The sequence below is a fragment of the Balearica regulorum genome, chromosome 11 (assembly GCF_011004875.1).
Source record: "Balearica regulorum gibbericeps isolate bBalReg1 chromosome 11, bBalReg1.pri, whole genome shotgun sequence".
Lineage (NCBI taxonomy): Eukaryota > Metazoa > Chordata > Aves > Gruiformes > Gruidae > Balearica > Balearica regulorum.
This window is the reverse complement of record NC_046194.1, coordinates 724,717-746,598: the sequence shown is the minus strand read 5'-3', so window position 1 is coordinate 746,598 and position 21,882 is coordinate 724,717. Positions and strand designations below refer to the sequence as shown.

General features: G+C 55.1%; 1 protein-coding gene across 1 annotated transcript in view; it reads left to right on the top strand.

Annotated features, from left to right (window-relative positions):
- OPHN1 (oligophrenin 1) overlaps positions 1-21,882 on the top strand; it is a 66,366-nt gene that overhangs the window by 8,442 nt on the left and 36,042 nt on the right. Inside the window, exons 2-4 of the mRNA XM_075762975.1 lie at positions 12,278-12,373; positions 16,740-16,801; positions 19,138-19,209. Coding sequence (XP_075619090.1) covers positions 12,278-12,373; positions 16,740-16,801; positions 19,138-19,209 — 230 coding nt within the window. The remainder of the gene's footprint in view (positions 1-12,277; positions 12,374-16,739; positions 16,802-19,137; positions 19,210-21,882) is intronic.

Sequence of the window (21,882 nt, the reverse complement as noted above, 5' to 3'; positions counted from 1 at the left end):
ATCTAGGGCCCCAAGTTGGTGCAAATCTAAAACAGACGTGCTTTAACCAGAAACTAAAAAAACAATAGCAAAAAAAAAAAAGAACAAAAAACCCTTCCAAAAAGCCAACCCTTCCCCCAGCCGCCAAAACTGTATCTTCAGACGCAGGCTGGAAAGATGAGGAGCACGCTCCGTATCTGCCTACTCCAGTTGCGAGGCGTATCTTACCCCTTGTTTCGGGGCTCCTTGATGTGTCTCTGTTAGATGTTGCTGCAGGCCAGAGCAATTTGCTCGCCCTGCGTGTTGGTGCCGTCATGTTTGCTTTGCCGCGTGGCTGACGCGCGGGGCTGGGTGCCTGCGCAGCCGCGGCTCCCACGTGAGCTGCGTGGTGCCGGGTTCCGCGGGGAGCACCCAGGCGGCCTCGCTGCCCTCCCTGCGTGTCCCGCAGCTGGCCCGGTGGGGACCCCAGCCTCATCCCCGGGAACTGCCGGCTTCTGCTGATCACAGCTGCTCTGTCCACATCCTTGTCGCCTGCACGAAGGGTGCCCAGGGCTTGGTTTGCTGATAGGAAGCCAGGGGCAGGAGCATCTCCCGGGGTTGTCCCCAGCCCCTGCTGCGACACCACCACGTGCCAGTCCCCTCCCCGCCAGCGTGGGGCTGCTGAACGGGCTGGTCCAGCTTAAAACAAACCAGTGCGCAGTATTTTGTGATGTTTTTTTCCAGCCCCATCAGCGCCCCGATACACTTCCTGAAAGCTCGCCTGCATACGTCGGCACAAAGGGCCAGGGCAAGAGGCTAAGCCATTTTCATGCGTTTAAGTATATTTTTTCTTTTGCTATATGAGACATGCAGAGGGCTTCTCATCCATCCTCTGTTGCCTTTCCTGGCTCCTTCCCTGGGAGGATGTGGGTGTTATCCATGTTTTGTAGTGTGTCTGACAGCCCAGGGGCTCGCAGCAGCGCTGCTGCTGACCGGAGAGTTTCCTCTTGACTCACCATGCGAAGACTCGGCTTTTCTGGCTTTTTTCTTGAGAAATTTTTGGAATATTTTATACATTAATTCTGTTGGTGTCACACTGATAACTACAGATGTGGCACCCCACGTTCGCCCACAAGCTTTTCACGGGTGGCTTCTGTCCTGCTGCGTGCCAGCCCGGCGTCGTGGGGCGGCCCCGGCAGCCCCGCTCGTTCCGCAGCCGCACACCTCCCCGCGGCAGCGTCCCGGCAGCGTCCCGGCCGCGCTGCTCCTCGGCCCTGTGCCGCGTTGTACCTGCCTGGAGGAGGTGGCTCTCGCACCCATCTCTGGCTGCCTGGCTGTGGATTCATTCTGCCCTTCAGTGCTGCCTCTGAGACGTACGACATTTCTGCGCAGTTTGAAGAACTGCGGGGTTTACAGGAAAAAAAGAACAAACTTCTTCCCCACGAGCAAGCGGTGCTATTTTACAGATGTTGAATGCACCGACATGAAAGGTCTTTTGAAGCTGCTAGTGAAATTCAGCAGGCGGCAGTTATTTTCCTTACTAAGCATTAAACAAACGTTTCAAACTGTGTAAACCTATTTCAGTTTCTGATAGATACGAAGAAAAAAGCTTTTGGAAACTTCTCATTTTTGTTTTGGTGATGGACTTTTCCACACTGGCTTTTGTTTCGCCTTGCAGACTCCTCGCCCCAGGTCGTGCTGGCTTTTCCTTTCTGGGGCACCTTCAAAAGCTGGCTTTGTGGCCACCGTCCTTTTTTGTCACCGAACCCTCCATAAGGTGAATGTGCAGTCACGAGTTGTTCAAATGACGATAAGAGCAGCTGAATAGCCTGAGATAAAGTTTATATTTATAAGTAAAGCCTGGAATTCAGGTTCCTCTTTGCAGTCTGTTTTTTATCCTGTTCCTTCAGCCAAGACTGATTGTGAAGTGCTGAGGCTAGATATTTTTAAAACAAGAGTAATTTTATTAATCGTACTAAACCTCGTAGCTGTGAAAAAGGAGAACGAGGGACGTGGCGTGTTCCTGTGCCGTCAAATGATGGGCTGGGAACGTGCAGGGCGTTGGGGTCCCTCTGTGGTGGAGGCACAGAGCCAGACCCCGAGTCCTCGAGGGATGTGGTGCCCGGAGTGGGGGGAGCTCTCGGCGAAGCCCACCTAACGGTGCTCCGCAGGGCGGGTGGGTTCGGGCCATCCCAGTGCAGGTCGGGTTGAAGGTGCCCGGGGGCTCCCAGGAGGTGCCGGCTGGCGCGGGACGGGCCGTGTCGTGTCCTCGCCGGCAGCGGCTCCCGGCCCTGGAGCAGGAGGGATGCGCGTTCCTCCCCGCGCTGAACCACTTCGGATCGCTCGTAAGCCACTTGCAAGTCTTCCCATTGCGCGGCGTGTGACTCATCTGGCCTCCTGCCCGGCCCTCTCTGCACCCTTGTCGAAGGAAACTCTGAAATCATCGCGTGCCGGGGGAGCGAGCCGCTGGCTCCGCTCGCTCGCTGAAGCCGCCTGCAAAAGTGGTTGGTTTTCACTCGCCATGCTCCTGCCTGGGAAGGGTGGCTGCTGGAGAGCTGCAGTGAGACGCATCTGATGGCTCTGCAGATCATAAGATATCTCTGTGGGGACCGCTAATGCTCTGCCCCGGATAAGAGTCTGTTGTTTTTGTGTTTGTTTTCCCTGTGTTCGTACTGCTTGTACAGCAGGGAGCCGCGGGTCTTGGAGCACACCCTCTCCTGCTGCTTACGCCAAAGCAGCCATGCCAAAAACTTGCTCGGTTGCTCTCGGAGTCGGGGAGCTCTGGGCAGCCTGAAGTGCCACAAGGATTTGTGCAGCTCTGCCCTGTCCTCACTGACCAGCCGCTTTGCACGAGGTTCTCCTGACGGCCTGGGCGCAGCCCCTCCTCGACAGCTCGCTCCTCCCGAGGAGGAAATGAATTTGCTTTCCATGGCTCCGCTTTTTGGCTTTTTTGTTTTTCAAAGAGTCTGTCCTTTAGTCAACATCCCTAAGCCCTGTCCCCAGGGTTGGGGAAAGCTGTTAGAAAATGCAGCTGGCCTCCATGGGACGGTGATATAAGCAGGTATATAAATAGGTGCAGCAGACGGAGCCGCCTGCTAGCCTCACCCTGCTTCCTGCCACCTGCTTGAGTCACAGCCCTGGTCCCCGCAGCGATGCCCGGCTGCCGCAGCTCACCTGGCACTGCCATCCCCGTGCCCGTCGGCAGCCTCGGCGTGCTCTGCTGCCAGGGGCAGGTGTCCGGCAGTGCGTGCACGTGAAGTTTGGAAGGAGAGCAGCCGTGTGCTGCTGCCCTTGGAGCCCTCCCGTAACGAGTTTGGGAGCTGCTGACCGCCCCAGCACGGGAAGGCCGGCACCGCTTTCCTCTGCCCCGCAGAGCCGGGCAGCGTTCCCTCTCCTTCCTTCGCTCGAGTTTGGTGCGCTCCAGGGCAGTGCTGAGCAGCTCGCTGTTGCGGTGATGGTTGGGTTTGGGCTCCGGGTGGGCTGACGTGCGCCTGGGTGTAGCAGCAGCCAGCCCCCGCGGTCGGGTTTTGGCCCATGGTAGACCAAAGAGCTGCGGCAGCGTTTCCTCCTCAGTGAATCTTCTCTGCATCTGCGACCCTTTGAGCGTTTTCTCAAAGAATAGTTATTCCTGTCGGTGCTCATCTGAGTGATTAAACTGAGTTTTATATTGGAAACGGGCAGTGTGGTGCTCAGTTGTATCAGTGGGGCGCAGAGCTCGACAGTGGTCTGCGTCACCCGTGTCCTAGAGCTGTGCTGAGCCCCGTGCTCGCAGGCGTCGCTCCCTGCACCCTTGGGTGCTGTGGTCAGGTGGTCCTCACGAAACGTGTTTTCCTCTGCATTGCCTTAACTCAAATAAATACAAAAAATAGGAATTCACTACATGGTCAGGCTTTGCCGGGAGCTGAATTGGGAATGAAAGAATTCCTGTTGTGAGGGTTTGGGGTGAAATGACGTATGAAACGGGCTGACTGCAGCTGGCGGAGGGGTGTTTGCCAGCCTCTTCGCTCTTCTGGGGCGGTGGGAGCTCTTCTTAATGCTCCTTGTCCCTAAACTTGCGTTAAAATGAATGGAGAAAACTTGGTCATTTCCCCTCTGACATACTGGATGGATGTCATGGCATATGTGATTGAGACAAATTATAGTTGTATTTCTTAATGTGCATTTCAACACTTTTGCTGATTTCTAAGGCTGCTAATCTTTTTTTAACTTCCATTTCAGTGAGCCACGTGTTCTGGGCTGTCTGCCTCGTGTCTTTTTCCAGTTTCACTGAAGGAACTCCTCCAGCTTTGCAGGGCTGCGAGATCGCTTGAAAGGCCACAAGAATGCCAGAGGTGAAAAATTGTCCTGTGAGGAGTTCCGGCATTCAGCGTGTAGTTTTACCTCTCGCTCGTCATGGGGAGCGTTACGTGAAGCACTGGTGCCAGCGGTGGCTTTGCCGTGCCGCTGTGTGTGGGGGGGAGCACGGGGGTCGGTGTGCTCCACTGTCCCTGCCTGGCCGGGCTGGGGAGGGGACTGTGCTGGCACGGGGATCGTGGCTGTCCTGGTATTTCAGAACCAAAATCATACGAATGGGTCTGTACACTGTCCTTTATAAAAACATTAAAAATACAGTCTCAAGTGCCACTCTCTGGGAAACCAGTACAAGCCAGAGGGTGGCACTGGGGGAATGGTCTGCTCCGCGTCTTCGCATTAAAATTTGGCTTTGCTGCCTGCTTGTCATCCTGGTCAGCGGTATCTATCACTAGGAAGGTCTAGGGAAGGAAACTTACACTGGATAATCAGCATGAACTTAATCAGAGGCAGGGGCAGAGTGCATCCTTGTCCCCGTAACCCGCATCGCTCACTCCCATTTTTCTCCAAAGCAGGCCAATATACCCCAGAACCTTGCTGTCCTTCCGACCTTGCTTGTTTGATTTTGAGTTTGGTTGGGTTTTTGAGGTGATACGTTGCCTAAGTTCTGAGCTGTTGATGAGGAGACCCGCAGTCCCCTCTGCTCGTGGGAGCAGAAAAGCCTCTCTCTGCGTTTTAACTTCTTGACCTTCGCTAGGTGTGACAATAAGGCTTGCCAGCTTTTCCCGAGTGTGTCAGGTATGGTATAGCAGGTTTCCATCAGTCAGGGAGGGAGATAAGACAAGCATAAGGAATATATGAGAAATGTGAAGAATTGATGTGTTGGTCTTTTTTTTTTTTTTTTTAATTGAACAGTAAATAAGGAAAATAAGCCTGTCGAGCAAGTTTGTGCGCTTACCACAAGGTTGCCTGGGCAAGGAGGAGAATTTATGAGAATGAAGAATTAGGTTTAGGACACGAAGCAGAAACTAGGTGAGGGAAAAGTGGCAGGGTGATGTGTAAGTTTAGGTTATGGTACAGAGGGCAGATGACCAGCTTGCAAAGCACAAGGCCCTGGGTAGGGAGAGTTACTGGGAAATGTATTTGTACTTGAACCACAGCCCTGCTGTTCTCCCTGGAGTCTGTGCTGGATCGACTGCAGAAGTGAAGTGGCAGTTTATAAAATACTCGGTCAGTAAAGGACTGATTAGAAAAGATAAATAGATAACAGAAGTATTGAATGTTCAGTAAATTCCTTTGCAAGAGACTTGTGAAGTACAGCTAACTATAGCAAGTTATTTTTAGAATTTCATGCTAGCCATTTACTTCTGGCAAGTGGAAAAGCCATGTCAGTGTGTGAAAAATGGCCTTTGTAAAACGTGTCAGTGTTTCTGAATCCCCACAGCATCCGGACAGCCTTCAGGGACCCTCGTGAACAGCTTCCCGGGGGTTAACGCAGAGCACTGTCTGCGCCGTACCGGGCCATTTTTTAATTACCTCGTGGTAAGCACCTCTCGTCTGTGGAGTTACAAGAATGTTGTTTTCCTCTCAAGACACTTGTGTAGATCTGGGACTACCTAGAAGGCTGACCGGAAGATTATTTTTTTTCCTCATCTGAAAAAACCAGCTTGTTTTTGTGTTCGAGCAGCTGTGGAGTATTTAGGAGCGTTCTGTGAGTCAGGGCTCATTACTCACGTTGCTAATGGCACATCTGGGCTCAGTCGGGGTAACTTCATTGATTCAGGGTTGAGGTATTTTGGTGGGACAATGTTTGGGGACTTCATGCAGTTAGTACACGCTGTGTAAATACAAAAGCTTGGAGCAGAACCCGACCCCTTGGCCAAGCACTTTGTGTGTCGGCTCGTCACGCTTTGCTGCAAGTACAGAGAATCCCCTGGAAGCGGTGGGTCGGGTACCGCATCCACAACCTCATCTCCGGGCTGGCGGCGTGGATGAACTCCGTCTCCTTCCTGATGCAGCTCCCTGGGAAATTCTTCAGTGGGAGTTGGTAACAATGGGCACATTCTCTTCCCTTCAGGGATCGTGGCCCTCTCTTTTGCATGCTGGAGGAAAAATGGTATTTCTCATGTTCTGCATGTCCCGTTGCTCAGCTCTCCACGAGGAAGTAGAAAATATTCTGTAGTGACCAGGCCTTTGGAAGAAGTTTAGTTGCATCCTCAGCTGCTGTGCATCAGGGTCTTGCAACATTTCCCTGAAAAAAATGGATTTTCAGAGTTCAGATCTTAACCCTAAAATTTGTCCTTGGCTTAAAATGCACTTATTTAAGTACAGAATGAACTTTTGTTGTCTTTTCTTTGTTTGCTTATTTGAAAGAAAAAAAAGTGGTGGTTTTGATATTTCTGTTTTCAAGCTGGAAAAGAGGAAAGCAAAATACAAAAATGGAGCTCATCCTTACGTTTGATCCATTTATTTGCATTGCCATAGCTCCAACTTTCAAGGAACGTTTTGACAATTACAGATAGTCGCGGGGATGGATTGTTGAAGCTGTCGGTACATTGCTCCGTGCAGGGCAGCCCCACGCTGCGGGTGGTCGCTTCCCACGCGGGCAGGGCTGTCCCGTCCCTTCCCAGGGACACTGCAGCTCTCTTGGCTCAGCTGTCCGTGCTTGTGCCTCTTTGGTTTTAGCCCCGGTTGCAGTCAAGTGAAATTAAGGACTGCTTTACTCAAGAAATGTCACTGGCCGATGATTGCTATGGAGATGGGGTGGGGGTTTTTTTTATTTTGGTTTTGTTTTCTCCTTAATTTGCGGTGTGATGTGCAGGGAGCGGTGCGGGACTGAGGATGAGCCAAAGACCTGCTGGAGCCGCTGCCCGTTCGGCCCCGAGCTCCGGGAGGAGCGGCGGTTCTCCCCGATTCCCAGGGAGAAGTGGAGGTGGTGGTGGCGGTGCTTTACACCACCTTTACAAAGCTGTGCTTTGCACAGCTAACGAGCGTGAAGTGATCGGGTCAGGAGGGGATGTTAGGTATGAGTGACTGTGTTGGTTTTGCGCAGTGACCTGTGTGAGTGTCCTGGCAGATGCGGAGCGTATGCCCTGCGACTGCTCTGCTACACAGCAGGAGGGTTTTGCTGTTTTGCGAAGTGTTTCTTTCTAAAAATCACACTGCTTTCTCTCTGCGTCTCCGTTACACTCCGCGTCGTGTTGTGGTAAATGAGGCAGCCCGAGCACGGCCCTCCCTTCCCGGTGCACAGGGATCCTGGTGGTCCCTGTAGCTGTCACCAGCGGGTCGTCACTGGCACTTCTGTTCCCATGTGCTCGGGGACGTCCTCCTCTCCTGGCAAGGGAGGACCTTTGCAATCACACAGACAGACACTTAAATAAGCGGGACCCTCCTCGGAGGAGTGCAAAGCTAGTTAAAGGTGCGTGTCTGTGACATCCCGAGCATCGCGGACCCTCCAGCAGCACCTCCGCCCCGTTCTCCAGCTGCATCCGCTCGTCCCCAAGGCAGCGCGCGGTGCGGCGTGGGGCTGCGTCCCCCCGCGGGGCTGTCCTGTGGCGATGGTTTCCTGCTGGTTTAAATGCGGAGCGTTGGCGGGGGGGTGGAAAGCAGAACCACAACCTGGTTTAGGGGTCCCGGTTGTCGTCCATGCTTTTGCAGAAGTCCATGGGTTTTGCAAAGATAGCAAAATTTTTTTGTTCATAGTCTTCGGTTGCTGTGAAAGGTTGAAATGAGAATCCCCGCTAGGTCTTTGCTGAGCTGGCTGTGGGGCACATCCTTGAATAGCTGCAGTCTCTGGAGGTGTGTTTATTCATACATAAATAGAACCAGAAGGTTCTTTGTGTACCTCCCAAGACTAGCGCGGCTGTACTGGCACTCCTTCCCTCCCTCCAGCCAGGCACAGCTTGGCTGGGGTTGTTCTGTGCGGAGGGATGGGACTTTATTTTTACTAGAAGAGTAAATTATTGTGACCGCAAATTGTGAGAGTTGGCATCCTTACTGTGAGGAAGAAGAGTCCTAGAGGACTCCTGATCGAATTCATTGTGGTGCGTTTCCAGAGAAACGGGCTGGGCTGTACCAAGAGCAGGCAGGGTCCGGCGGGGCGGCTTTGCACGCTGCTTGCGGTGACAGCCCTGGCTTGCAAGCACGGCGATGTTCCTTCGGCAGCGGTTCTCCGCACGCGTTCCTGGTGCTGCGTGAGCAGGGCAGACCCTGCAGCCGCCTCTCCAGCCCACACCCTCTCCCTGCTGCCAGGATTCGAGTGTGCACAGCGGGGGGTGTTTGGCAGCCGTGTGTTTGTATCAGGGGAAAACTGAGTGCCTGTTCAAATGAGAGGGAATACGGGCTTATCTCTCCCAGTGTGGAGACGTAGCCCCATTTTTCCACGCTGCTGATCTCTTCCTGCCCGGCTCCAGCTGCTGACCGCGGTGGCTCCTTCCTGCTGTCGAGCCGCTTTCCTGTGGCCATGGCTCTTCTCCCTGTCCCCCCCGCCTCGTCCCCGTCCCCTGGTGTCACCACACCACCTTTCGGGCGCCACCGAGGGAAGACACGACTTCCCACCGCGTGTCTCCGATGGGGATGGTCTGTGTCGGGCCTAGGGGCTGCCCTGGCCGCTGGACCCCGCAGGGACGCAGCCCCCCGGCGCGAGCATCTTCTCTTCCCTCGGTGGGCAGTGCCAGCAGGCACTGCTGCGGTGGGGTCAGCTGCCAGCATCACCTCAGTGGTTCTTTCCCGATAAACACCCCATCATGATAACGACGCCCGTAGTACCGTCGCAGCGCCCAGTGCTGTCCTTCCTGCCTGTACACACAGGACTTGTCAGAAGCCGGTGTTCGGCCAAGGCCCTGTACGTGTGTGAGGACGAGTCACACTGGCCCGTTGGAGTCTGGTTTCCATTAAACCTCCTCAGGAGCCACGCCAGGCGCGCGCAGCACTGGCTCTCCCTCCGATCCACTCCTTCCCTAACCCTGCCTCTTCCACAGCTGTGTTTCCCTGGGGGGGTCCGCGCGCGGTGCCAGGCGGCTGCCCCGGCCACCCCGGCCATGTCACCTCGGCATGGGACAGCGGGGATGGCACGGCCCTCAGCCGCCGTTAGCTCCGGGCGGCGGGGTGAGTGCACGGGGGTGGGTGAGTGCACGGGGGTGGGTGCACGCAGACACTGCTTGCAGCCAGGGCTTCCTACGCCTGACTTGGCTGAAGGTGAGGATGGCTCCCCAAAATGAAAAAAATCCTTGTCCCAAGTGAAACCAAACAGCGGTAAATTGGTTAAGGGGTACACTTTTTTTTTCCCCCACTGTTAAGCTCACGTGAGATGTGCTTTATAGCACGTCCACCTGGATTTCCTTCAGCTAGAAAACTGGCAAACAAACTTTCAGGCCAGGCAACGTTTTGAAAGGAAAATGTAACTTAAATCAGCTATACTCTTTCTTTTTTACTGACTAAAATATACTGTGTTTGGCTTTTTCAAACCCTTCTGTGCTATTGTTCTACCCCCTGTTTCCATGAAACCGAGGGGGCGAGCAGCCGGCCAGGGACCGTTTCTCCAGTGCTGGGGCTGAACGCTGCGCTGACACACGCGAGGGAGAAGCGGTGCTGGAAACCCCGCGTCCCCGCCAGGCGCTGCGCGTGGGAATTGTGAGCAGCGTGCGGGCTCGCGGGGACGCACGCAGCCGGAGCCGGCTGTGCCTCGTGGAGGGGGACGGACGGACGGATGCCAGGCAGAGGGACGGACACCGACCGGGGCAGGCAGCGGCGGTGATGGATCCAGTGCCATGCTGGGGGTGTGGGAGGGTGGGATGCGAGGAGCTGCCTCGGGTGCCGCTGGCTTTTGGAGGGGCTGCTCAGGGACCCGGCGCTGGGTCGGGGTGCGCAGCGTCCGAGGAAGATAACGAGGGTTTGCAGGGGGACGAACAAAGATTCCCCTGAGCGGCAGCTGAATGAGAGCCTCCAGCCCCAGCCTGAAGCGAACGCTGTGGGGACTGAGTGTGAATTATTTGCTGCAGTTTTCCGTCAAATCAATGACATCATTCTGTGCCGGAGTTCACCCATTTACGCGCGCTCTCAGCCCCCCCAGCAGCTGCACTTAAATAGCGACATTCAGGCCTGAATCTGCCCATTCAGGAGCAAAGGTTTGACCTCTCGGAGGAAACTGCTGAAGGAGGCTTTTGAGGGGGAAGCGGGGACTGTCTGCGCTTCGGGGCCGCGGTCGCTCGGGGGTCCCGGGGTGCTCCTGGCCAGGGGCAGGGGACGCAGAGCAGCGTGGGCGCCTGCCGGGGTCCTGCGTGGCCACTTGATCCCTTTTCCCAACGTCCAGTTCGGTGGCATCTGATTTTTCTCTCCCCTTCATAACAGTGTTTCAGAAACCCCCGTGTTTGCCGCCGTGGTGATGAGTTCTTTTGTCACTGAGTCTGCAGTGGAAAAGAACAGACAAAAATACACCCAGATCACCATCTTCCTCAGGCTAGAAATGCCGGGGGTAGCCTATACTGTGCAGACACAATTCCTCACTAATTCACACCTCATTTTTGGCTGTCATTTCCCCCCAGATTTTAACAACTGATGCCAAAAGTGATTATGCCTGTCTTATTTTTTTGAACAAACAGGCAAATTAAAAAACCTCACCCACGCACCCAGAATTGCTCTGTTAGAGCAACCTTTTCCCTGGTTTGGCAAAGCAGGGGTGTGCGAGCTGGTTGCGCGTTAACGTCTGTGCCGTCACGCCTTCCACACTTGCAGCTTCCTGAATTTCAGAAAGCGTCGTCTCCGGTGCACCCCCCCAAAGGAATCCAGCCTGGGACTGTGCTGATAGCTGGAGTCCAAAATTAGGGAAAATAGCAACATAAATCAAAGTGTAAAATTATTCCTTTGCTTTTGTTTTATTGTCTACATCCTATTCCCTAAGGTCAGGCAAGCTCAGCCTCCTTCTCTTTGTATCTCGGGTATTTGGTGTTGAGGAAAGACCGACCCCCCAAAAGTGGTGCAGGAGGATGCGGTTGATGTGAGGCTGTCACATCCATCACATCTCCATCTTCTGCTCTGCCAGCGGGAGAAGGACCCGTTTTTCCTGCGGAGAAGCGTGACCTGTGGCCGTCACAGCTGTCACCAGGTGGGTGATTTTGGCATTGGGGTCGGTGGTGTTGCCGCTGCCCCGGCCCGGCTGCAGCTCCTCTGCCAATGTCAGCGGACGCCTCCGCAACAACGGAGCCACTGACGAAGCTGTGAAGCAGCCGCACAGGATGCGAGGACACAAAGGATCCTTTTGGCTAGAAACTTCTCTGGAAAGTCCAAAAATAATTTGGGCTGAGCTACTGACCACCATCAGGAAGCGTCTTTGCTTCAAGACCAAACGTGTCTTCACCAGCGCGCCGGGAGCTGGTCCCAGGGCTGCCGGCACAGCTCGAGCCCTCGGCTCGCCGCCCTCAGCTGCGGCACTGCCGCGCTTCTCTTAGGGCTGTTTGTGTCTGTGACCTCCGAAAGAGGGGCGGCTACTTTCAGACCTCTCTTTTTCCCCACGTTTATTTTCTGACTCTGCAGATTTTTCTCTCGTATAACGAAAAAATTGCTTTGAACAGTGACAAGCCTGTCTGACAGCCTCCATGCTCCGAGGGGCTGTGCCAGCGCGTGCGTGGCACCGGGGCTAGCTGCTTCTCTGGAGCTCTTCCTGCGGCAGAGGTGCACGCTGCGTTCGGAGCTGGTGTTTCGCTGCAGGGGACGTGTGTCGGTGTCTCTTCTGTACGTAGCAGGACACGAGGCTGTTGGTTGGCTTTTTGCATGATTGGTGCATCCATTAGTATTGCAGAAGCATTTTCAACAGCACTGCGAAGGAAAAAGAAAACAAAACAAATGCTCTTTGCAGCCTCTCATGGTTCTTAACATTGCAACATTTTCTAACGTGCTTTGAATTCAGGATGGCTGTGGATTTTTCTAACCAACTCACTGTAGTTTTGTTCCATTCAGGCTAAATTTCTAAGACTTGTTGCTTCTGTATAACAATTGCAAAAATACCCAGCCTTATTGCTCTGTCCTTTTCCAGGTTACTCATCGGCAGTACAGAAATTCTCCCAGACTTTGCAGTCCTTTCAGTTCGACTTTATTGGTGACACGCTAACGGATGATGAGATTAATATTGGTAAGTTTCCTTCTTTTTGGTGCAAGCTTTCAGTAAGTGAGAAGGTCTCTCCTCTAGGAACTTGCCTGCACTAACGGATTCCATAGCGTTATTTCACAAAGTTGAACTTTCACGGGTAGAGTTTCACATTCCCAATTCAGCAGATAATTTGCACGGAGGTTTTCCATGGCTCCAGCCCTGCTCTGTGCTGCCAGGCACTGGGGAGGATGGTGGCACGGCGCTGGCCTCCCAGCAAGTCCCACTCCCCAGTGCCGTTGGTGGACTGGGAGCACGCCTGGCCCAGAGCGTTGGGGTATCTCCCGATCCAGGTGGGTGGTGCTCCTAAAGCTGCCTTTGCTCCGCAGGGAACGCGTTACAAAAACAAAGCTGCCCTGAAAAAGGGACCAGGCTGCAAACTGCCAGGAGAAATGAATTGCTGGATGTGTCATTGTATGGCAAATAATCGCCAGTCTCTGCCTTTGCGGAAGGGAAGCCTGTGGCACGTGTGTCGTACTGCTCCCCGCACTTCTGTGTCGGGATTAGCAATCCTGAAGCCGTTTCACGTCCCTGCCAGCCTGGTGCAACTGTGCAGGTTACACAGCTGCACCCAGGGAGCTAAAAGAAATGGCCTAAATGCCCTAAACGCAGCGCTTTTCAAATTAATCCTGCTCTTGGCTTAGCTAAGGCTGTAGAACGGGCCGGTGCAGGGGGGTGGGTGCTGCGGGGGTGGCAGCCAGCAGGAGGGGCGGCAGGAGAGCCTTCGGCGCCCGGCCCGTGGGACGAAGCCCTGGGGACGCCTGCCCGGGCTGAGGGCACGGAGCTGCTCGTGGCGGGGGCACAGGGTGCTGGCCAGGCTGCTCCTGGGGCTGAACGTAGGAAAAAAGAACAACCACAAAAGAAAGCGCTTGTCAGGCTGTTGTTGAAGAGCTTCTGCAAGTGTGATATTGCTGATGTCAGGTCTCGGCCATCGCTGAAAGGGGAAGGAAGTAAAGCCTGTTCTTTGGGTTGTTTTATTTAAAGCAATTTAAAGCGGATTGCTGCTTGCCCTTCAAAATCTGATTTCCTTTATGGAAGGTCTCTAGGTGAAACCCACTGGAAGTGAGTCAGCCTCCAAATCTGATGGCAGTAGAGGTGCTGAACTTCCAAACACATCTGAACAAGGGAGGGGAAAACGTTGCCTTATAAATGCCCCTCCTGGGAGCGGAGGGGTCTGAAGCAAACAGCCGCCCAAGGAAAGGAGCGTCCCTCCCTCGGCTGGCAGGGACAAAGCTCTGACGTCCCCTGCCCCTGCGCGGCCTCTCCGCCTGCCTCTGCACGCCGCTCGTGCAAGGGGAACGGAGCCCGCCAGCGGTGAGCCGGTGTGGTGAGCCAGTGTGGTGGGGCTGCGGCACTTGGCGGCAAGGAAACCTGCTGGAAAGGGCAGAGGTTGAATGGGGGCATTGTGGGCAGAGGAGAACAACAAGAGATCACAGCAAATGTAAAACACTCTGTGGTGAAACGGGTGCGTTTCCCTACTTCTGTTTTTGTCGGGGAATATTTGTTTTGCTTTTTCAAGACGATGTCCCTGGCTTCCCCTGTGAAAACGCCTGTGCTGTGTTCCTCCTCCACACCAAACCCTGTAGCGCCTGCCAGGCCGAGCCGCTTTGCAAGGCTCCCTTATTCCTCAGACAGCAGCAGGGCGTTGACATCTCCTGCAAGTGTGCCAGAGATCTGCGTGGGAGCGTAGGAGCTCATTTGATGTGCAGGATACGGGAATGAAGCGAAACATTCACAAGCACTTCTTACCGTGCTTCAGGGAACGTGTTTGATCTGTAAATAGAACTGATGGCGTGCTTCTTCCTTGTTATGCAGGCGGTGAGCAGGCTGACACCTCTGCACATCAGGGGGTGGCTTTGAACACCGCGAGCGTGAGTCGGGACACAGACCCCGGGCTGATGTTGTCTGTCCTGAGCAGCGCTTTGCCCCGGGGATGTTAATTGTTGCAGATGCACCCGCCTTACACAGCGGCCGCGGTCCCTCCGCCGGTCACCTGTGCGGGACCCGCATCGGCAGCTCCTTCAGAGATGAACGGAGCAATGACATCAGCTGGCGTGTTCCTCCCTCCCAGGCACAGGAACCTGAAATCCTCTGGTTTTAAGCAGCTGACGTTCCTGGCATGCTCCTGGCCGTGGCCGGCTGAGTCACTCCAGGCAGTTCCCAGGTGTGGCTTGGCAGGCAGCGGTTGCAGGCAGCCGCCCTGCCCTGCCCTGCCCGGCTCTGCAAGGGTTTGCAAGCATCGACCCAGGCCAGTAGCGCGGGTCACCCCGGTGCCCCTGGACAGGGCTGCTCTGGCAGCAGGGTGTAGCCTGAGCCACGTCTTTGTGGTGCAAGGTCAAGTTCAGTGGGCTGCTCTGCAACTGCAGCCAGGAAATGTGCGCCTGGACTCTTCCTGTAGAGCAAGAAAAAAAAACACCTAGTGAAAATTTTAAGCACTGACATTTTCCCTGTAAGTTGAAGGCTGGATTCTCTTTCTCCCTGTGATAATTCCTTTCCTGGCTCAGGCTCCCGGTGTCTGTGCGCACTTCAGGTTTCACATCGTCCTAAGTAACCACAGTGAAAGTCGGCGTGTCGGCCCTGTGGTCGAGCGTAATAAACTATTAGGACATTGCATGTGCCGGGCTCTGAAGCCCTCTCTCTGGAAGAGAGCTCAGAACTTACTGACTCATCAGGAAGATTATGTTTTGATGATGCCAGCTGAGGAACTGTGTCACGAGGCTGTGGTTTTTCCCTTTTGTGTCTGTCTCAGCAACTGCAGAGTGAATCCTCTGACACTGGAAGCTCGTACTCGCTGGCTGTGCAGCAGCGTTACGGCTGGGGTTTAGCAGAAGGACAGGTACTTCTCCTAAGGTACCGCCTGTGGATGAGGGGAGAGGGCCTCAGCTTGCACACAGAGCACAAACGCATCCGCTCCCCTTGTCTGTGGGATGAGCGTTGCTGTACGTGCCCCGCAGTACGCCTGGTTTGTTCTCTCGTGTGTTACCCCTGCCAAGGCAGGCGTGCCGGAGCTCTGGATGCCGCCCTGCTTGAGAGCTCTGGTGTCAGCCAGGCGCTTCTGAGCTTCTTTGGTTCATTCTCAGTCTTTAAATTGCTCAGCAGCGGTCAAGTGTGTCGGCATGCTTTGCGGTGAGTGCAGGGTCTGAACTGCAGGCGCAGGAGCTCCTGCAGGTTTTACACCATTCCGTGCTTTACACACGGCGATGGAAGGGTGAGCGCGACGCCGCCGGGCACGTCCCCAGCGCTGCTCCGCGCTGGCAGCTGCAAGCCGAGCAGGGTGCTGCTCCCGCAGCTGGAAGGTGGCGAGTGGCACCGTGGGAGCCTTTCTCACCGAACTCCCCGGTCGTTCCCAGCTACGTGGGGGCATCAGGATTATTCCCCGCAGGCGTTCAGCACGCAGCCACGCTGTACGCGTAAGCAGATGTTTGCCCAGCCTTGCCTTCCGCCTCCTGGAGAAGCGAGACTTTTGCGGTGCTGTGAGGGCTCTTCTGGGGAGAGGGGCTTTCTCCCCTGCTACAAATTGAGCCCCTTCCCGTGTGCTCCTGCGGTGGGCAGAGAGGAGGGCTGGGCGTTCCCTCTCGGGATAACCCCGTTGGTGTGGGGCGCCGAGTCTCTTCTTTTTCCCCAGGCTAAATAAACCTTGTTGTTTCAGTTTGTTAAAGGAAAGGTTTTGTATTCTTTGTGCTGTAGTTGGACTCCAAGAGAAGTGCTGATCATTGAGATATTTTTTGTTTAATTTTTAACATTTTGGGGAATGGTGTCAATGTCTGTGACCGTTTCTACTCCTGCTGCCTTTCCTTCAGAGGTACACGGACTTTGTGCTTCTTGTCGCTGAATGTAATCTTTGTCGTTCTGGGCTGTTTTCATTTTACAGACTAGTCTTGGTCCTAGAAAGCACCTGTAGCTCTTCCCAGCTGGGGCAGAGGTGCGGGGCCCGTTGTGGCGCTGCCGGCAGCCGTCCGGGCAGGACAGGCAGCTCCTCGTCCCGCCGCAGTCCCCGGTGCTGGCGGCTGCCCCTTCCCTCGTTTGCTGCCTCCCTGCCGCCGGCCTTGCTGGCTTTGCAGGACAATTCCTGATGAAAGCTAATTTACATCATCTTCCCTTCCCAGGGCGTTATCTCCCCGGTTGCTCTGGGCAGGAGGCCCTCCTCTCCAGGGCGTAAATAAGTACCTCTCGTGGCCAGCCTTCACCCACGGCCTCGGCTAACTCAGTTTCTGCCGAAAGGGGCCACCCCTCCTCCGTTTCCTGCAAGCCTTTAGACAGCGATGCGGAGGGATGCAGCCAGATTCGGTTACCCCAGCGTGTGTCCCATGCTCCAGTGGCTCCACTGATCAGCCTCTTCTTTTCTTTACAGCCGAGTCCTTTAAGGAGTTCGCAGAGCTGCTCCACGAGGTAGAGCTGGAGAGGTCCATGATGGTAAGATGATCTGATCTGTGCTCTGGTAATTACTGCCTCCTCGCAACGTTTAAATGCGAAGTCATGGCCAAACGGCCCCGCGTGCCTTGGTGTGAAGCTTCCCGGCGGAGGGAACGTGCTTTGTACCGCGTCGGGTCCGCGGTGCCGTCGCTGCGGGCCCCGGGCAGCAAGGGGAGGTGCTGGGCGGGGAGGGGGAGAGGTTGTCCCACGCAGCGTCCAGAAGCTCTCCTGCCTGCCTGGCAGTCGCGCAGCCCCAGGACCCGCCAGCTGCCACAGCTTTGCTCTGCGGAGCCAACTTGCGGCCGAGCTGGTAACAAGCTGGGTTTGGGGTGAAACAAAGTGTTAAAAAATAAGAACAAGAGGTATTTTTAGCTCCGTTTTTGCCGGGTGTGAGCCCGCAGGTCCCACTGTGTCCCTGCCCTTGCCGGCACAGCTCCCGCAGAGCGATGCGCTGCCTTCCTTCTCCCGCTGCGTTGTGCCCTCTGCCTCTCCAGAGCTCCTCCAGAGCCAGTGTTGGCTTCCCGTCGCATTCCTAATTCCAGGATAAACACGAAGGTTAGGCTCGGTAGAGAGCTTTTACAGCATGCCAGGAATGTGCTGCTTGGCTCTGCTTTCCTCTGCCTCGTGCAGCAGTGAGAGCTCGTGCCAGGCTGCTGGCTGGGCCAGCGCCGCAGGGGTGGCTGCGCCGGCGGGACGCCACCGTCCGCTCTGCGGGTCCGCGGGCGGGCAGGGAGCGGGAGGCAACCAGTCAGAGGCTGGGGGAGAGCAGTACGGGATTTCTTTATTAATTGCGTCTCAGGTACAATGGCTCCTTTGGCACTGGGTAAGTGGGTGGAAGGGATCATTTCAGGGATCATGGATGCTTCTAGGGATGCTGTCCAACTTTTTGAAATCTTTTTTTTTTTTTTTTTTTTGCCCCTCACTCATAGGACCAGTCCTTTACAGTGGCTCACTCAGAAGGTTTCACACTCTCACCACATTCATCAGATTTAAATTACCCAAAAGGGCTGTGGCAGTATAGTGCCGTATCCCCTTCTCTCCTCCTCTCCCATCTGGAGCTCGGGATAGAGCCTGTCACAGTAGAAATGGGGACGGGAAGAGGTAGCAGGACATGTCCCAGTGCCAGAGTGGAGCTGGAGCCAGTGATATGAACTGGGGTGGGTTTGCTGTGGATTCACGGAGAGGGAGCGCAGAGCACGTCCCAGGAAAGCATCTTCCAGACATGGGACAGGACTGGCAGAGGCACCGGCAGGCTTTCCTTTTTCCCTAGCTGTTACTGTTGTTCTCTTGCTGTGACAGATAACCTGCTGTCATTCTTCTTCTGGCTGGATCTCAGGAGAAGGAAAGTCCATCCTTTATTGCAGAGCCCTGTTAGTGCTGTCTGTGGTGAGAAATGCCAGACCATGACAGAGCCGACCCCAGCCCCCTCTTCTGCTCGTGTGAGCTTGGGGCCTTCATCACGCCTCCTCTGAGAAGGAGCTCCTGCCTGTCATGGCCTTGCTGAGCTCCTACGAGGTGTTCAGCGTTGGAAAACAGCTCCTTTCAGGACTGCGCAGCCACTTTCCGGCAGTGCTCTCACCAGCCTGAGCATCTGCTGTGTTCGCTGGGAGATGCTAGCGACTCGACGCGTCCCTGCCTCTGGGCTCTCACCCGTCGCGGCTGTGCGTTAAAGACAAGGGCAGATGCTGCGTGGCAAGCAGGGCTGGTGCAGTGGGGTGCCTGGGTGGCCGGAGCAGAGGAGCCGGCAGCAGTGGCGGGGGGAAGCAGCAGCACGTCTTCTCCCGTTCGAGCAGGCAGGCGGCTCGCTGCAGGCAGGGACCCAGCTGAGCCGACGAGTCTCCACGGTGCTTTGAGAATGTATTTGGTTCTGGTTTGTGCTTCTCAGAGACATAACCGAGCAGCTTTATTCTGAGGCTGGAGAGGCCGGCAGGGACAAAGTCTGCCTTGGCACAGGTGGGACCACGGGGGGACCGGTGTCCCCGGGGCGGCTGCTCCGCAGGCTGGTGCCCGCGGTCTGGAGGGAGTATCGCAGCGTTTCGGGCAGAGGGCCGTGGCTCCTCGCACAGCCGTGCGGGGAAGGTGGCGGGCTGGGGGGAACCCACTGTCAGCTGCAGGATGTCCCCGAAGCCTGGTGTGCCGTGGTTGGGGTTTTCTGGGCATTACAGGTGGGGAAAAGTGGGTACGGATGGGTTAAGTGACTTCACCTACAGAGAACGAGTCTGCAGTCAGAGACGTTAAAATCTAAGAGCTCTTGGCTTCTAGCCCTGTTCAGCCTCTATTTAGGAGAAAATTAATCCGTGTCCTGTAATCAAACTGTTTCTTTCTTTGCGCTGTAGGTCCAGAACGCTAGTGATTTGCTCATCAAACCTTTGGAAAACTTTCGGAAGGAGCAAATAGGGTTCACCAAGGTAAGGCTTGTTTGTGTGTGTGTTTGGTTTAAATCTGAACAGATTTGTTTTCTGTTACTATGTTTTGATTCATTTTTTTCTCCTGGATTGTTGTTGTTTTTAAAAAGTAGACAATTGTTGTACTAGGTTTTGACTTTGTGCCTTCAGAAACTTCCCCGTTTAATGCTGGCTTTCAGCTGCTGGCGCGAGAGAGTCCGTGCTGTGACTTTTAGTCTGATTTTTCAATCATAAGAGGCTCCAAAACCTTTTCCTGAATTCTTTGGGTTCTCTTCTGGCCTAATTCCAGCACTGTCTCCATCCTGAGCAAGGCGTGCTTGTTTCGACCGGTGATCAGGAGGTATACTCCTTGCTTCTTTCTCTCCTCTTCCCTTTGTTCATTCAGCGCTATTGAGAATAAAGTAATTTCTTCGAATAAGCGTGTGTTAGAGCGGGAGGGAAAGAGAGGCAGTCAGAACTTGATTATAGTCATAGGGCTTTTGTTATGAAATATTTAAATAAAGCATCTAATGACTCTTTCAGATGGACTAAACTTTTAAAGAAACAAACTATAAAAAGCAAATCCTGCACATGTTGAGCAGAAAAGATTATTCTTCCCTTGTCTGTTATCGAGAAGTCCAGGTTCCACGTTACTCGGCGGCAGCTTGAAATGGGGCTGGCTCTGAACCAGCCCAGAAATGGAGATGTTTTGGAGAACGCTTGGGGCCTGGATTCAGCCCAGCCCATCTGGAGTCTTTGACGTTTAATAAATACAGGATTTGAGAAATGATACTTGATCGCCGTCCTGCCCTGCAGAATCCCCCTGTACAACGGTGCGTGTAGAACGCCCCTCCGAGCAGCCGCACGAGCGTGGTGAAGGCTGTCGGTCTCGTGCCGGCAAAGCTGCCTGCGGGTATTGCAGCAGGCATCGGTGTTACCAGCACGTGGAGAAACCTCCCTCCGTGTTGATCCATCCACGTTCACAGTAGGGCCAGCACATATTTAGAGAAGAGTCGTGAGGATGGAGTCATGGTGATGAGGCCAAGCTCATTTTCCCCTCTGTGTTTATGGAACGCTTAAGAGGGCAATGGTCTACAAATGCTAAGATGACAGTAGTAAAGTGTCCTTGGGGCTCTTTTCTTCTTGAGTAGCCCTTAAGGTGTGTACGGATCACTTTGTCTACAGCCCGGAGCGCACTCTGCTCCAGAGCCGTGCCGCCTCCCACCCGCGGGTCATGTACCGTGCTCCTGCTCCGGAGCTGGCGGTGCCCGGCTGGCAGGCACGTCCCTCGGCACGGTTGGTGCCATAGCCCCGGGACCGGGGGCTCCAAGGCACGGATTCACCGGTCGGCACACAGCCCCTCCTCGGTCCCTGCTGACGGGCAGGCAGGGTATGCCGGGTGGAGGCGTTGGGCAGCCACCGCGGCAGGACGCCGCTCAGAAGCGGTTAAGAGAGGTGGCGGAGGGTAGGGATTCATTGCAGGTGGCTTGGAGGTCTTTGTGGTTGGCTTTGGAGTTTGTTTCTTAAGAGGAACGCGAACCGCAAAGGTGTTGCGGGCACCTGGGTGAGAAGAGGGCTCTGCCACAGCTCGGCAGAGGTGCTCGCACGCAGGAGCTTGCAGGGCAGCGCCTTGCACCCGGCCGTGTGCGCAGGTGTGCTCACGCTGACGGGACGCACGGGGAGGTAACGCTTTCCGCAGTGCCGCCCCGCAGCCTGGAGTGGGTGTGATTTTCGGAGCGAGTCCCAGCCCGCCCCAGCCCCTTGCCCTCGCCTCCCGTGCTTTCCTGGCAGGAGCCGGTGCTACACTGCTGGCCCGCGTCTCGCTGGGCTGCGTCCCCTGGGTATCGCCTCGGGCACAAAGCCTTCCTTCTCTTGCCAGCCTGCAGAGCTCCTCCGGGCCATTCGCGTCCCTCAGCAGAAGGCGTGAAATACAAATGAGGGCTCCTTACAATGGTGCTCTGTCAGCGAGGGGTCCCTCTCCGTTTCTGCTGTGCCTCCACTGACTGGCATCACCCGCGTAGATCCTTCCTGATTTACGCCAGGGGGAGAGAGGCTGTGGAGCAAACCGGAGCCACGACACAGAGAATTTGTGCCCTCTGCTTCATTTCCCATATTTTGGCAGTCGCCTTGTGAGAGATGTTTTCTGTTCTCTTTGCACGATGCTGAAGCCAGATAGGAAGAGCCTTTGAATTGGGTCTTTGTGATGGCTCTGGCTGGAGAGCGGCCAGTCAGTCTGGCCGAGGCATCTGAATCTGCATTAACCCATTTTCCCGGGGATGAATGGAGTCTCCTCGGTCAGATGGTGTGCTCCCACACAGGGGAGCCCCCGGGGTGTCACTAGGACCCACCGCAGCCACCCCCCTCCAGCCACCTTCCCCTGCAAGCCGCAGACCCGTGGGACCGCTGCTCATCCCGTGACTTGTTGGTAAATGTTTGTACATGTAGACATCAAGAATAAAAGCAGAGGATCCGGGATCCCCTGAGCTGACCCATTTCTCAGCCCTGGCACCTTACTCTGCTCCAAAGCTAAAGAGCTGGTGGGAGTTCCCGGCTGGGGGTGCAGCCCTGGTTTGGTGAGTGTGTAACTGAACCAGCCTCACCGAGACTGCTGCGAGCGCTGGGAAGGGCACCGACGGTACCGGGGAGGCACAGGGGAGGGAGTGCGTGTGGCGGTCTGTTTTTTCATTTCACCTTAGA